Source organism: Vidua macroura, chromosome 2, assembly GCF_024509145.1.
Source record: "Vidua macroura isolate BioBank_ID:100142 chromosome 2, ASM2450914v1, whole genome shotgun sequence".
Classification (NCBI taxonomy): domain Eukaryota; kingdom Metazoa; phylum Chordata; class Aves; order Passeriformes; family Viduidae; genus Vidua; species Vidua macroura.
The window spans coordinates 93,696,395-93,707,397 of NC_071572.1; the positions used below are offsets into that span (position 1 = coordinate 93,696,395).

Genomic DNA, 11,003 nt, shown 5'->3' on the forward strand with positions numbered 1-11,003 from the left:
ACATGCTTTAGATATCCAGGTTTTGCTTGTGTGTGGGAAGGGCAATAGGTATCTTTCCACATTATGTATCATCTTAGATCACAGACATGTAATCTCTTTTTTTCCCTGAGCTTCATCTGTACACGACGAGTGACCGAGCCAGCGTTTGTTGGTCTCATAGGCGCCAGAGCAGAGGGTGCTGCCACTCTCCTGTGAAACCATAGGAAGTGTTTCATGATTCAAGATAAGACCTTCACTTCCTCGTTCTGTGCTCATAGCACTGAGCTGCCACCGAGGCTGCACCATCCACCCTGAGAGCCCTCTCCCAAAATGGACCAGGAGACCCTGGGAAGCATTGTCCTGCTTGCTATTGTCACCCTGATCAGTGTTGTCCAGAACGGTAAGACAGAAATAAACATTTATTCAAGGGCTAGAAAGGAGCTGAGGAAAGTTCAGGATGACATATGCTGAGCTGATCTTTGGATAGATAATCTTTAGTTATAAGTGCATGCATGCTTAGGCATGGCTTTGGCTTTAGGAACAGCCTTCTAAGAATGGAATTTTGTGTGACATTTTGGCAGTATCCTGACAGTCACATGGTCTTACACTCTGACATTCTGGAGTGAGTTTGTTACACATTTCAGCTAATGTAAGGACTAATATGCTGGGATACCCTGTGGCGATATGAATTTTGATTTGATGACTAAGACCTCCTTTTCTGACCTAGGTCCCTGCTATGGTCAGCCAGAGCTGCTCTCAAGCTGAAGCCCTGCTGCCATGTGTAGGGATGGAGTCCCTGGGGGGCTGCAGTGGGAGCTGGAGCATGGAGCTGGGTGAAGGGAACAGAACTGGAGGAGTCTGTGTGGGCTATTTGTGGGCAGGCAGCTCTCCTGCTTTCTTGCAGCTCCAAGTCCTGCAGTATAAGTAATCTCAATTAACTGTGGTCCCAAGAACACTGTACGTTTCCTGAGATGGTGAAGTTTCCTTCTCTAGCTCTTATTCAGACCTTGTACAGTCCCTTGTACAGTCTTCAAGATTTTTTAAATAAAACAAGTATCTCTCCTCTGCAAATTTGATTTTAACTTCTTCATCCTCTCTTACAAATACTTTTTAAAGCTGGAAATTCTGCCCAGAATTCAAAGAAAGGATTGAGTTTTGCCTCAGCTGCACTGTTTGCCCAGGTTCAAAGAGATTCAGCAGTGGGTTGGGTGGCTAGTGAAAATTCCAGAAATCTGTAGTGAAGGCTTCTTATTACAAATGGGAGATTCCCACTGAACATAAAGTCCTAGGAAATGGACTATTCTTGGGCTGCTGCAGAGATGGGGAAGTGGTGGGAGCCTAGCTGCCAAGGAGCAAAAAAAAAAAAAAAAAAAGGAGATGCAGACTGGTTTAGTTTCAACATAGTCACTAAATACTAAATGCCACATCATTTAACCCAATGCTATTCTCTGGCAAATGCACAACGTGTGACATCACCAGAATATGGCACATTAAGATCAGAGCCATAAAAACATACCATAATTAAGAAAATGTGTCAAATACACATTTCTTGCTACATAATCATATGACTTTATATACAGGGTTTTTTTTTCCTCTCACTCAGACATGTCAGACTTCCATCCATGTGCTTTTATCTGTCTATGAGATTATGGACCCAGCTGCTACAAAGGGGAAGTAGGATGCTTGGCAGAGTCTGCAAGCGCGTGAGGCAGACAGCCCTAAACCATGAGTTCAGGCTTTGCATCATCTGATTTCCTCTTCCCAAGCTTTCTGTCTAGAAAAATCAGACCTGATACGCAGTCTTGCAGTGAATGCAATTATGAAGGCAGTAGAAATGTTTATCAAGGGGTATCAGGTGTGCTGAACTCTTGCTGTGGCTCTCGTTCAACAAAGCACTTGGGCCTCTGCTTGACTGTCTGAGTGCATGAAGTCAGTACCACCTAAATTTGTGATTAAATGCTTCTCTGCAGAGGGTGCAGGACTAGAAAACAGCTTGAATGATGTTATTCCTGAAGATGGAGGTGGGCTATGGTGCTGCCCCAGTCTGGTGTCCATTTGCTGTCACCTTGTTCATTATGGAATCTCCACATCCTACAGAATGACTCATGTGGCCGCATACCACTGAGTGACGTATGCAGCCTAAAGTTTTGTTCTTTTACTGGAGATGTGTTGCAAGCCAGCAGCTTTCAGGGCAAATCAGTGGTCATTGCTGAGCAGACCAGGACAGAGGAAGCAAAGTGGAGAGAAATAAGGAGCATGTTTGCAAGTACTGGCTATGTGGGATCATCAGCTCCCAGTTTCTGTTGGCATGGATTTGTGAAACAACCGGGCTTACACTGAACTCTTGCACATTACCTTGATCAGAGTGAGACTCTCACTGCTCAGGCTCTGGGCAGTCTTGCAGCCTTGGAGCCTCAGGGCGTTATCTCCTGGAACAACTGAGGTGAATTAAATCTCTCCACTCCAGCCTTGCTCTGCTCACTCCTCTCATGATGGCTTGTGAAAGCACCTTCTTGCCTCCTAGCATAGTGGAACTTCTCTGCAGCAGTAAGCTGATATTTGGGAAGTGGAAGCACCTGCAGCAGTGGAGAGGGAGATAAATAGCTTACTTGGCTTTCTCTGAGAAAAAAGAAAGCTAAGTAATGTGGTATTTTCTAGAGATTTTCAAGCATGATATAAGAAAGAGAGAAGGTATGCTACCAGTGAGTCCATGTGGTCCCAGACCTGCAGAAGTCCATTGCTGCAGCTCAGAACTGGACAAAAAAGTGCTGATCAACTCTGTCCTCTTCAATTAGGTCCTCTTAGTCACTGTAGGCAGGGTAACCTCTTGCCAAAGGCTGTGCTGGTGTGCAGATGGAGATGCTGAGAACTTTGCCACCAGATGATGTCTGGTCTGGGTCCCCCAGGAACCGGCCAGCACACTGTGCTGGTGGCAGTGGGAGGGTCTGCAGCCTGGCACAGAGTAGGGATGCTAGCTTAAAGCACTGTGGGTTTCTCTGCAGAAGGGCTGTATGTACCCAGGGGATCCCACAATACTGGGAACCAAAAAATCAGTAGTTTTTGTTAAAGGCAGTGCAAGTACAAAAGACCTACTTACAGCATCAGTGAAGGGGAGGAAAAAGAGGCAACTTTTCAGATTACAGGGATGAAATCCTGCAGCTTATATAGCTAAATTTTTATTGCTATAATAATATATTTCCTGATGGGCTATCTTTCATGTGTATATATTAGGTTAATATTCCAAGCCATAGAGTGATTTGGACACACTTGAGATGGGGTGCACGACAACAGAAAGCTTGCAGCTTGTAGCCAGCCAGAGCTCTCTCTGGTGTACTTGGAAATATGATTGATGGTCTCTGGTTTAGTGTCATCAGATAAAACGTGTTTGTCAAGAGCATGATACATTATCTTGAGGGGCTGCATTTTTGCAGCAGCTAACACTTTGACACAACTTTTGCTTAAAATGAGGATACACACAGATCAGCCATTAAGACCAGGCTTTCTTTGGGCCTTTCTGGGAAAAGAACCAGCCCTGCAGGATGTCCTTGGTTTGGCAAATGGGTTTCACTAAAAGAGAATAGACTCCCTTGTCTCCCTGCTCTGTTGGAGAGCAAGATTTGGGGTTGGCAGCTCTGACTGGAAAGCTCTTTTCCCACTGGGAGCTCAAAGGACCAGGTCAGGGCAGCGCTTCTGCAGCAGAGATGCAGGGACTGCACAAAGTGCAAAGCTGGGATGAAGCAGGGATTGGAGGTGAGAGCCTGCTACCAGCCACATACAGACGCGTGGGGATGCATGGAGGGTTTGGTTAAACCTGGGTGATGGAGCGAGCATACTGGCCACATCCTGTACCCTCCCGCACTTGTGTCTTCTCCTGCCATCTGTCCAGCATTGATGCTTATGGGAACAGAGCCGAGCCCACAATGCCCAGCTTCTGCAATATCTTCAGGTGAGATCTCAGACTGAATACTCTGTTTTTTAAACAGCTTTTTTTGCTAACAAAGTGGAACATGAAAGCAGACACTGTAATGGGAAGGTGTTGCATCGTCAGGGATCCTCCTCCTTCGACCGTGTCTACACTGCCAAGTGAGTAGATAAGACCTGAGGAGTCAGTGAGGGTAGAGTGGGGTTCATCGTGCTCTGCATTAAAATTAAATCCAAACCCTTTTGGGGGCCAGGGGTGGATTCCAAATTGCCTCAGATGAAGGCTTTGTACATAATCCCTAGCTGTGCTCAGTGTTTAGACATGAGGTTTTCAGATATATTTGCTGGCTGAATCCAGCACCCTTCTTGCCACCATGTGGTGCATCTATATAGGTCTTGCAGCCATCACAAGTACTGTGTCCCTTCATTTGGTCTCTAGAGCAGTTCACTCTTCCTTGCTGGAAGTGTGGCACAGGCACAGCCAGAGTGCCAAGGGCTCAAAAGGAAAGAGCCAGCAGAGACATCAGCCTGCTGAGGAGCAGGTAGGTGGCAGAGCTCGTACAAATCCCTTGGTCTCTGGCACCTCCCTTGGCACACAGCTCTCCACTTCTCCACTCCTTTGCCACATGGAATCACTCTCAACTTTTTCACTTCTCCCCCTCAGAAAGCATTCACAGCTGAAGGAGGCAGCTGGACACCATTCCTGTTCCCCTGCAAAGACACATATTAACTCTGTGAGACACTCTTAGTTGTGATGCAATTCTACATTTGTTGGTTTCATCCAATAGCTTTATTGGTATGACTCAATTAAAAGGACTTTAAGCCAATAAAGCTCACAGCATGTATCATGATCAAACAGGTCAGGGAAAAGTGGCTTTCACAGGTGCCAGGCAGGCACAGGATGGTTTGTTTTCCTCATCAGGCAGCACAAAGGCATCTATTATCTGAGTGAGAAAACCGGGAAGCAGACGTGGGTGAGGAGTCCAGCCCTTGGCAGGTCAGGGATCTCCCACTGCTCTGGGGTAAAAGTCTGCTCTCAAGGGCACTAGTGCAACCCAAATTCACCTGCCACCAGTCTCTGCTGGTGAAACATTCTGATTTTTTTTCTATTTGCCTGTGCTCTGATTTCTCTCCTATAAATTCCATTCTAGTCAGAACTGTGGACATGCATATCCTACGTTTCTCGCTGTGCTTTGGTGTGCTGGCCTTCTCTGCAGCCAAGGTAACACTCTTGTTTGTTTGGTTTTTTCCCCCTTCAACCTGGTACCACATTCAGCAAAGGATGGTGAGCACTTTGGAAGTTACACTTCCAGGGATCAAGCCTCCTGCAGCAGGGGAGTCTCTCTTACCCTCCTCTCCTGAGCTGAGCATGCTGCTTGAGTAGCAGCACTCATGCCATGGCTTGGCTTATGTCAACAGATATGTTCCCAGACTTAATTCAAGGTAGTCCAGGCCAGGGGCATTTCCCATACTGGCATTATGGATTAGCTCCCTTTGTTTTGGGTGAAGGGTTTAATACTTGATTGCTGGATTATTGCCACATTATTCAGTTTTGGGACAGGAAATAGGCTCAATTTTTTGAATTGCTAGAACTGCCAGCTCTCCCCTGTGCTGAGGGCCACCTGGTACTATTGACCTGCATTTCTAATTGTGATCCCCTTCAATGCAATGTGAGTTTATCTAACATGAATATGAGTGCTAACCGGGGGTACATGTCTATTCTTTTTGGAAAAAAAAAGGAGTTTCCTGATTGGGAGAAGAAGGGGTTTTGCCTGCAATTGTGGGAAAGGCTAGAATTACGGGATAAAGCCCCTTTTTTTTATGCTCAGAAGTTAGTATTGGACCATAGTGTATCCTCCACCTGCTCCTAGTGAAGTACATCTACCAACTGCCTTCTGTTTCTGGTGAGGACAGTGCCTGAGTTGGGACTCTCTTTCCTGAGCCTGGTACAGCCCACACTGTGTTTCACAAAATCATAGAAAGGTTTGGGTTGGAAAAGATCTCAAAGATCATCTTGTTACAGCTCCCTTGCCAGGGGCAGGGTCACATTCCACCAGACCAGGTTGCTTGAAGCCCCATCCAGCCTGGTCTTGAGCACTTACAGGGATGGTGATGCATCAACGCATCACCTGAGTTATCAATGGGACATCCACAACTTCTCTGTGAAACCTGTGCCAGTGCCTCATCACTCTCACAGTGACAAACTTCTTCCTTATATATGATCTACACTTGCTCTCTTTCAGGTTAAAGCCATTCCCCTTGTCCTATGAGCTCATGTCCTTGTAAAAAGTCCCTCTCTAGCTTTCTTGTAGGCTCCCTTTAGGTACTGGAAGGATGGTGGTGAGTGTGTGCTCTGCAGTGGGGGCAGTTTTGTGCAGGGTTACACCCACAAAGTCTTCTGAAAAGCTGGAGTGAGGGCAAGGCAAGTGTTGTTTCCCATGCAGAGGTCTCCATCCTAGTTCCAGTGCTTGTCCCATAACCCAAGACTGCAGATTCCCATTTCCACTCCAGCCCAGGCAGCAGATGGGGACAGTGCTTACAGTGAGACATGGGCTGGTGTTTTTAATGTCTTTTTTTGTCCTTTACCCAGCTCCTGCTGCCTTTGCTGGCCTGATGTACTTGTTTGTGAGGCAAAAGTACTTTGTGGGCTACCTCGGGGAGAGGACTCAGAGGTAAGGACTTGCAGAACCTCTTTAAAAAATCCAGAATGTGGTAGCAGCACAGCTGGATGCTGCACTTCCACAGGCAGAGCCACTGGCTTGTGGTGCTGCGTGCAAGAGCTGCTGGCATTGGGTAGTGCAGGAAAGCCCCTCTCTTTTGGATGAATGGGTGTAGCTGTGGGAGATGTCAGACGTGCAGCAGCACTGGGGTGAGGGGGCCTACAGCTCCTGCTCACAGGACTCTCTGCAAACACAGGTTTGCATGTTTGTGTCACTATTTGCACAAGATTGTCCTTTTATATTAATATTTATATTTCATTTATATTAATAAAGCAAATTACACACATGTGAAACAGAGTTGTCTCACAGCCTGTAATGGATGAGAACACATTCAAGTCTCTCTGAGCAGACACTTTGGTAAGCAGCAGCCTTCACTGAGAACAGAAGGCCAAATCCAGACCCAAATGGATCCTGAAAATTACATTTAAGTCCTTTCAACTGCCTGGTAATGCAAGACAGAAAAGAAATTTTCCCCCGTTCTCTCAGCCCCTGAGGTCTTTCAGTTGGTCTCAACAGCAGAGTCCAAAGTCTGAGGGTTCTTGTGTGAGAGGATGCACATTAACAAATTGCTTTCCCCCATTTCTGTCTCCTCAGCACTCCTGGTTACTTATTTGGAAAGCGTATCATTTTGTTCCTGTTCCTCATGTCTGTGGCTGGAATACTCAACTACTATCTCATCTTCTTTTTCGGAAGTGACTTTGAGATACACATTAAGACGATAACCAGTGCAATCTCTCCATTGCTGCTCATACCCTAACTCCCCGCAGCGCTGAGGGGGTCAGCACGCTTTGTATATTGATGCCCAGAAGCTGCCATAATTCAACTGTTTAAGAAATGAACCCATAACCCAGTGAGATTTCTGTAAATGTCATGCTTGACAAGCTCTGTAGTATGATTTAGCCTTGCTTTTTTTCTTCAGGAAAAAGATTTATCATGAGCACTTGGCACGCCCAAGGAATAGTAAAAACTTTCAGTTAATTCTTTAGAATTTTTTCCCTAAAGCGGATCTTGCATGCTGGCTGCATGACTGGAAGGGACATTGTATGCTTGTTTCATAACTGTGTCGTACTCAGCTTTTGTCGCAAAACCCAGGATCCTCCCAGTGTTGTTCCTGACTGTGGTGGCTTCCCCAGTCACCCTCAGATGCAATAACAGCCTTTCACCAGCATTCCACATGCCCTTGCCTGCACAAAGGCATGGACCAGCCTCTTCACCTACCCTTTCCCTCGACTTGTTGATGACCAAGCTCTCGCTGTTGCAGGAGGGTGGCAAATTAACCCCTCCCTTGATAAAAATTCATGTGCATAACACTCACCACACTGATCTCATTTACACTTCAGCCTCTTTGTTCTCCCACAACGGGGAAAAGGAGCGGTGTGTAAATGAGAAGCTGGTATACCGCCGGTGAAGTTGGGTTTGTTTTGATTGGCTTTGTTTAATAAAACAGTCTAAAGAGATGAAATGTGTCTGCTGCTGTCTTCTTTGCCCGGTGATCCCCGTGCTCCGTGGCTCAGCAGCTGGCCGGACAGCGGAGCAAGGGCAGGAGCACCGGGCTCTTTGTGCGAGCTGCTGATCGCCCTGTGTGCGGCCCCGAAAGGACCGAGCTTAACAACTCCTCCTCTGTGAGCACGGTCAGTGTGCTGCTTCCAGCTCTGACAATGTGCCCCGCAAGTCCGCGCCGAGGAGAGCTTTGATTAGCGGTGCAGACCGAGGCAGGCAAACAGGTCGGCGCAATCTTTTTAAACATTGCTACCCTCCGAGTGCTTAAGCTCTTAAGCCTGTCTGATTGCTGCATGCAGGATGGATAAAGCTGTATTTTCTGACTCCTTCGGGAGGGAATGAGACTCCTCGCTATGTGAGAAGAGGGTTTGCAGAGCTGTTCACAAAAGCAGGTGCAGAAAGCCATCTAGCTTTGTACTACACCAAGGCTGGAGGGTTTTGGTGCTGTCTCATGGGGCAAAGGTGCTTGTGCATGGCTGCTGTCCTCTGCAGCTGGCAATTCACATGCATATTTTTCTTTTTTTTTTCCTTTCTTTTTTTTTTTTTTTTTTGTGTGTGTGTGTGTGTGTGTGTGTTCTGCAGGAATTTTAGATGCGAAAGATTACTAATAGACACATTTATTGCATGATGATTATAAATGTTCTCACTGGTTAGAATAGGTAATAAAAAAATTTAATCTAGCCTTCCAACCTATAGCTGCTGAGACAGCTTATTCCCAGGCAGGGTACTCATGTTCCTTCCCTCCCATCCTTCTCATAACACACTCCAAATACTCCTCACACCATGCTTTTCTGCCATAGCTCTCTTCATAGCTGATGCCAGCTGCCTATCCTTGGTGGAGACCCACTACCCTTCTGCCCCGTGGCAGCACCCCAGGAGGAGGAGGGTAACCCCAGTGGTCTGGAGCTGCAGAGCTCTTCTGCATTGCTGGGATCAGCAAAGGCTCATGCTGCCACCACCTTTAGCCAGTTCAGAGCAGGGGAAGCTTCACCAGCACCAGTCCCTGCTCTCCAGCCTGTTTGGTCTCCCTGAGGTCTGTGACTTGTTAATGGGAACCATCACTTGTGGGAGGTGACTCTCCCAACTCTATGTGTCCACCTTGCAGGTCTCCTCAGATGGCTGAGTCTCCTCATGGGGCTTTTTTGTCCTCTATATCAAGAAACAGCTCACTTAAACTCCTACTTTCCCCTGTTAGCATGAGAAGTGACTCTCCACCAGCCAACTATAAAGGGAAGAAGATTCAAGTGTCTATTTCAGGTCAGATAACCTATCATAGCACTCTATGGCCTCTCCATTAGACTTGATGGTGCTTGTGGGTCCCTTCCAACTCAAGATATTTTATGATTCTCTGTCAACTGGACACTTGGCTTTTACATAGTTGTACTTAGGTATGATCAGGTCATCTTTCAGAGGAACCAAAGCCCATCTTTGCTGCAATGTTTTATTTTGCAAGAACGTCTCATACTTGCTTCCTCAAAACCTTTCTGATAACAAAAGAGATTAAAATGTAGGCAAAATCCATTTTCCATCTATCTGAAATAGTGACTGTATCAGACAAACAGGTGCAACATAAATTGATCACTATGTAAATTCTTGGTGAATGTCATGATGTGTTTTTCATATTACAGGCAGGCCTTGTGGTTGCATTTCCCTTCCCACTCTTTCTGCAAAAGGAAGGCAACGTCAGTGATATTTGGGCTTTTCCCACAGTCTTACACAGCTCCAGTTTTTGTTTTCAGCAGCAAAACCACCCTGATCTTTTTGGTACAGTTGTCAGCACTTAGCACACCATCTACTCAGAAAGCTGCACACACAGGCTCTTTGCAGCAGGGTTGGACTACATGACCTTTAAAGGTTCTTTTCATCCCAAACCAGTCTATGATTTTATGATTCTACAGATAAACATGCAAAGATACAAACACCACTGTAAACATGCATGCTGGGGCCACCTACACAAGAACCTATGAGGACCTAATGAGCTGCACTGGACTTGGGAACGTGGTTGGTGGCAGAAGTGGCAGTCCCCTCTCATGGCTCCTGCTCAAGGCTGGCTTGAAAACTCCAGGGAGTCTGCACACGTGTTTGGTGCAATGCACAGCATGGCAGCTCCTGACCTGGAGCCGCAGTTGTATATGAAGAGCTAACACTTCCCAGTTCTGCTGATCAGCAACAGTGTGGCCAGCAGGACCAGGGAAGTGATCATCCCCCTGTACTCAGCACTGATAAGACACTGGAGATCTTATTGCTGTCTACAACTACCTGAAAGGTCTCTTCTCCCAAACAGCCAAGCAATAGGACAAGAGGGAATAGCTTCAAGTTGCACCAGAGGAGGTTTAGATTGGATATTAGGTGAAATTTCTTTACTGAGAGGGTGGTCAAGCATTGGAACAGGCTGCCCAGGGAAGTGGAGGAGTCAGCATCCTTGGTGGTATTTAAAAGCTGTGTAGATGTGGCACTGAGGTTTAGTGTTGGACTTGACAGTCCTGGGATAACAGCTGGACTCAATGACCTTCTAAGTCTTCTGCAACCTGAATGACACTGTGATTCTATCATTGTGCTGATGCTGCTAGTTGTCCCACTCACCATGTTGCCGGGCTGTGGGCTTTGCTTCACCAGTGGTGCCCTGACTCATTGCCACGGCGTGCCAACGCCATGCCTCGTGGCTTTTTGTGCATCAAAATCCCAGGTGTACAAACAAACATTCTGTCCATCAGTGCATAGGCTTAGGCACAGTGTGTTTGCTTACCATCTCTCTCTCTCTATTATCATCTGTCTATCTATCTGTCTGTCTGTCTGTCCTTCTCTAACCATGTTGTAGGTACTGAGACACGTGGATGCTGAGGCTGTTCAGGGAAGGCAGGGAAGCAGGCTGTGCTTCCCCTC

General features: G+C 46.6%; 1 protein-coding gene across 1 annotated transcript; it reads left to right on the forward strand.

Moving 5' to 3' along the window:
- Positions 1-212: 212 nt before the first annotated feature.
- ALOX5AP (arachidonate 5-lipoxygenase activating protein) lies at positions 213-8,029 on the forward strand. The gene is made up of 5 exons (XM_053970888.1): positions 213-379; positions 3,963-4,062; positions 5,052-5,122; positions 6,491-6,572; positions 7,215-8,029. Exons 1-5 carry the CDS (start codon positions 310-312, stop codon positions 7,375-7,377), a joined length of 486 nt encoding a protein of 161 aa, XP_053826863.1. The 5' UTR covers positions 213-309; the 3' UTR covers positions 7,378-8,029.
- The last annotated feature ends 2,974 nt before the right edge of the window (positions 8,030-11,003 follow it).

Bases quoted from the DNA above. Each gene is read 5' to 3' on its own strand.
- ALOX5AP (XM_053970888.1), top strand. From the start codon at position 310: ATGGACCAGGAGACCCTGGGAAGCATTGTCCTGCTTGCTATTGTCACC. The intron at 380-3,962 runs GTAAGACAGAAA...TTTTTTAAACAG, and splicing joins GATCAGTGTTGTCCAGAACG to CTTTTTTTGCTAACAAAGTG. The intron at 4,063-5,051 runs GTGAGTAGATAA...ATTCCATTCTAG, and splicing joins GACCGTGTCTACACTGCCAA to TCAGAACTGTGGACATGCAT.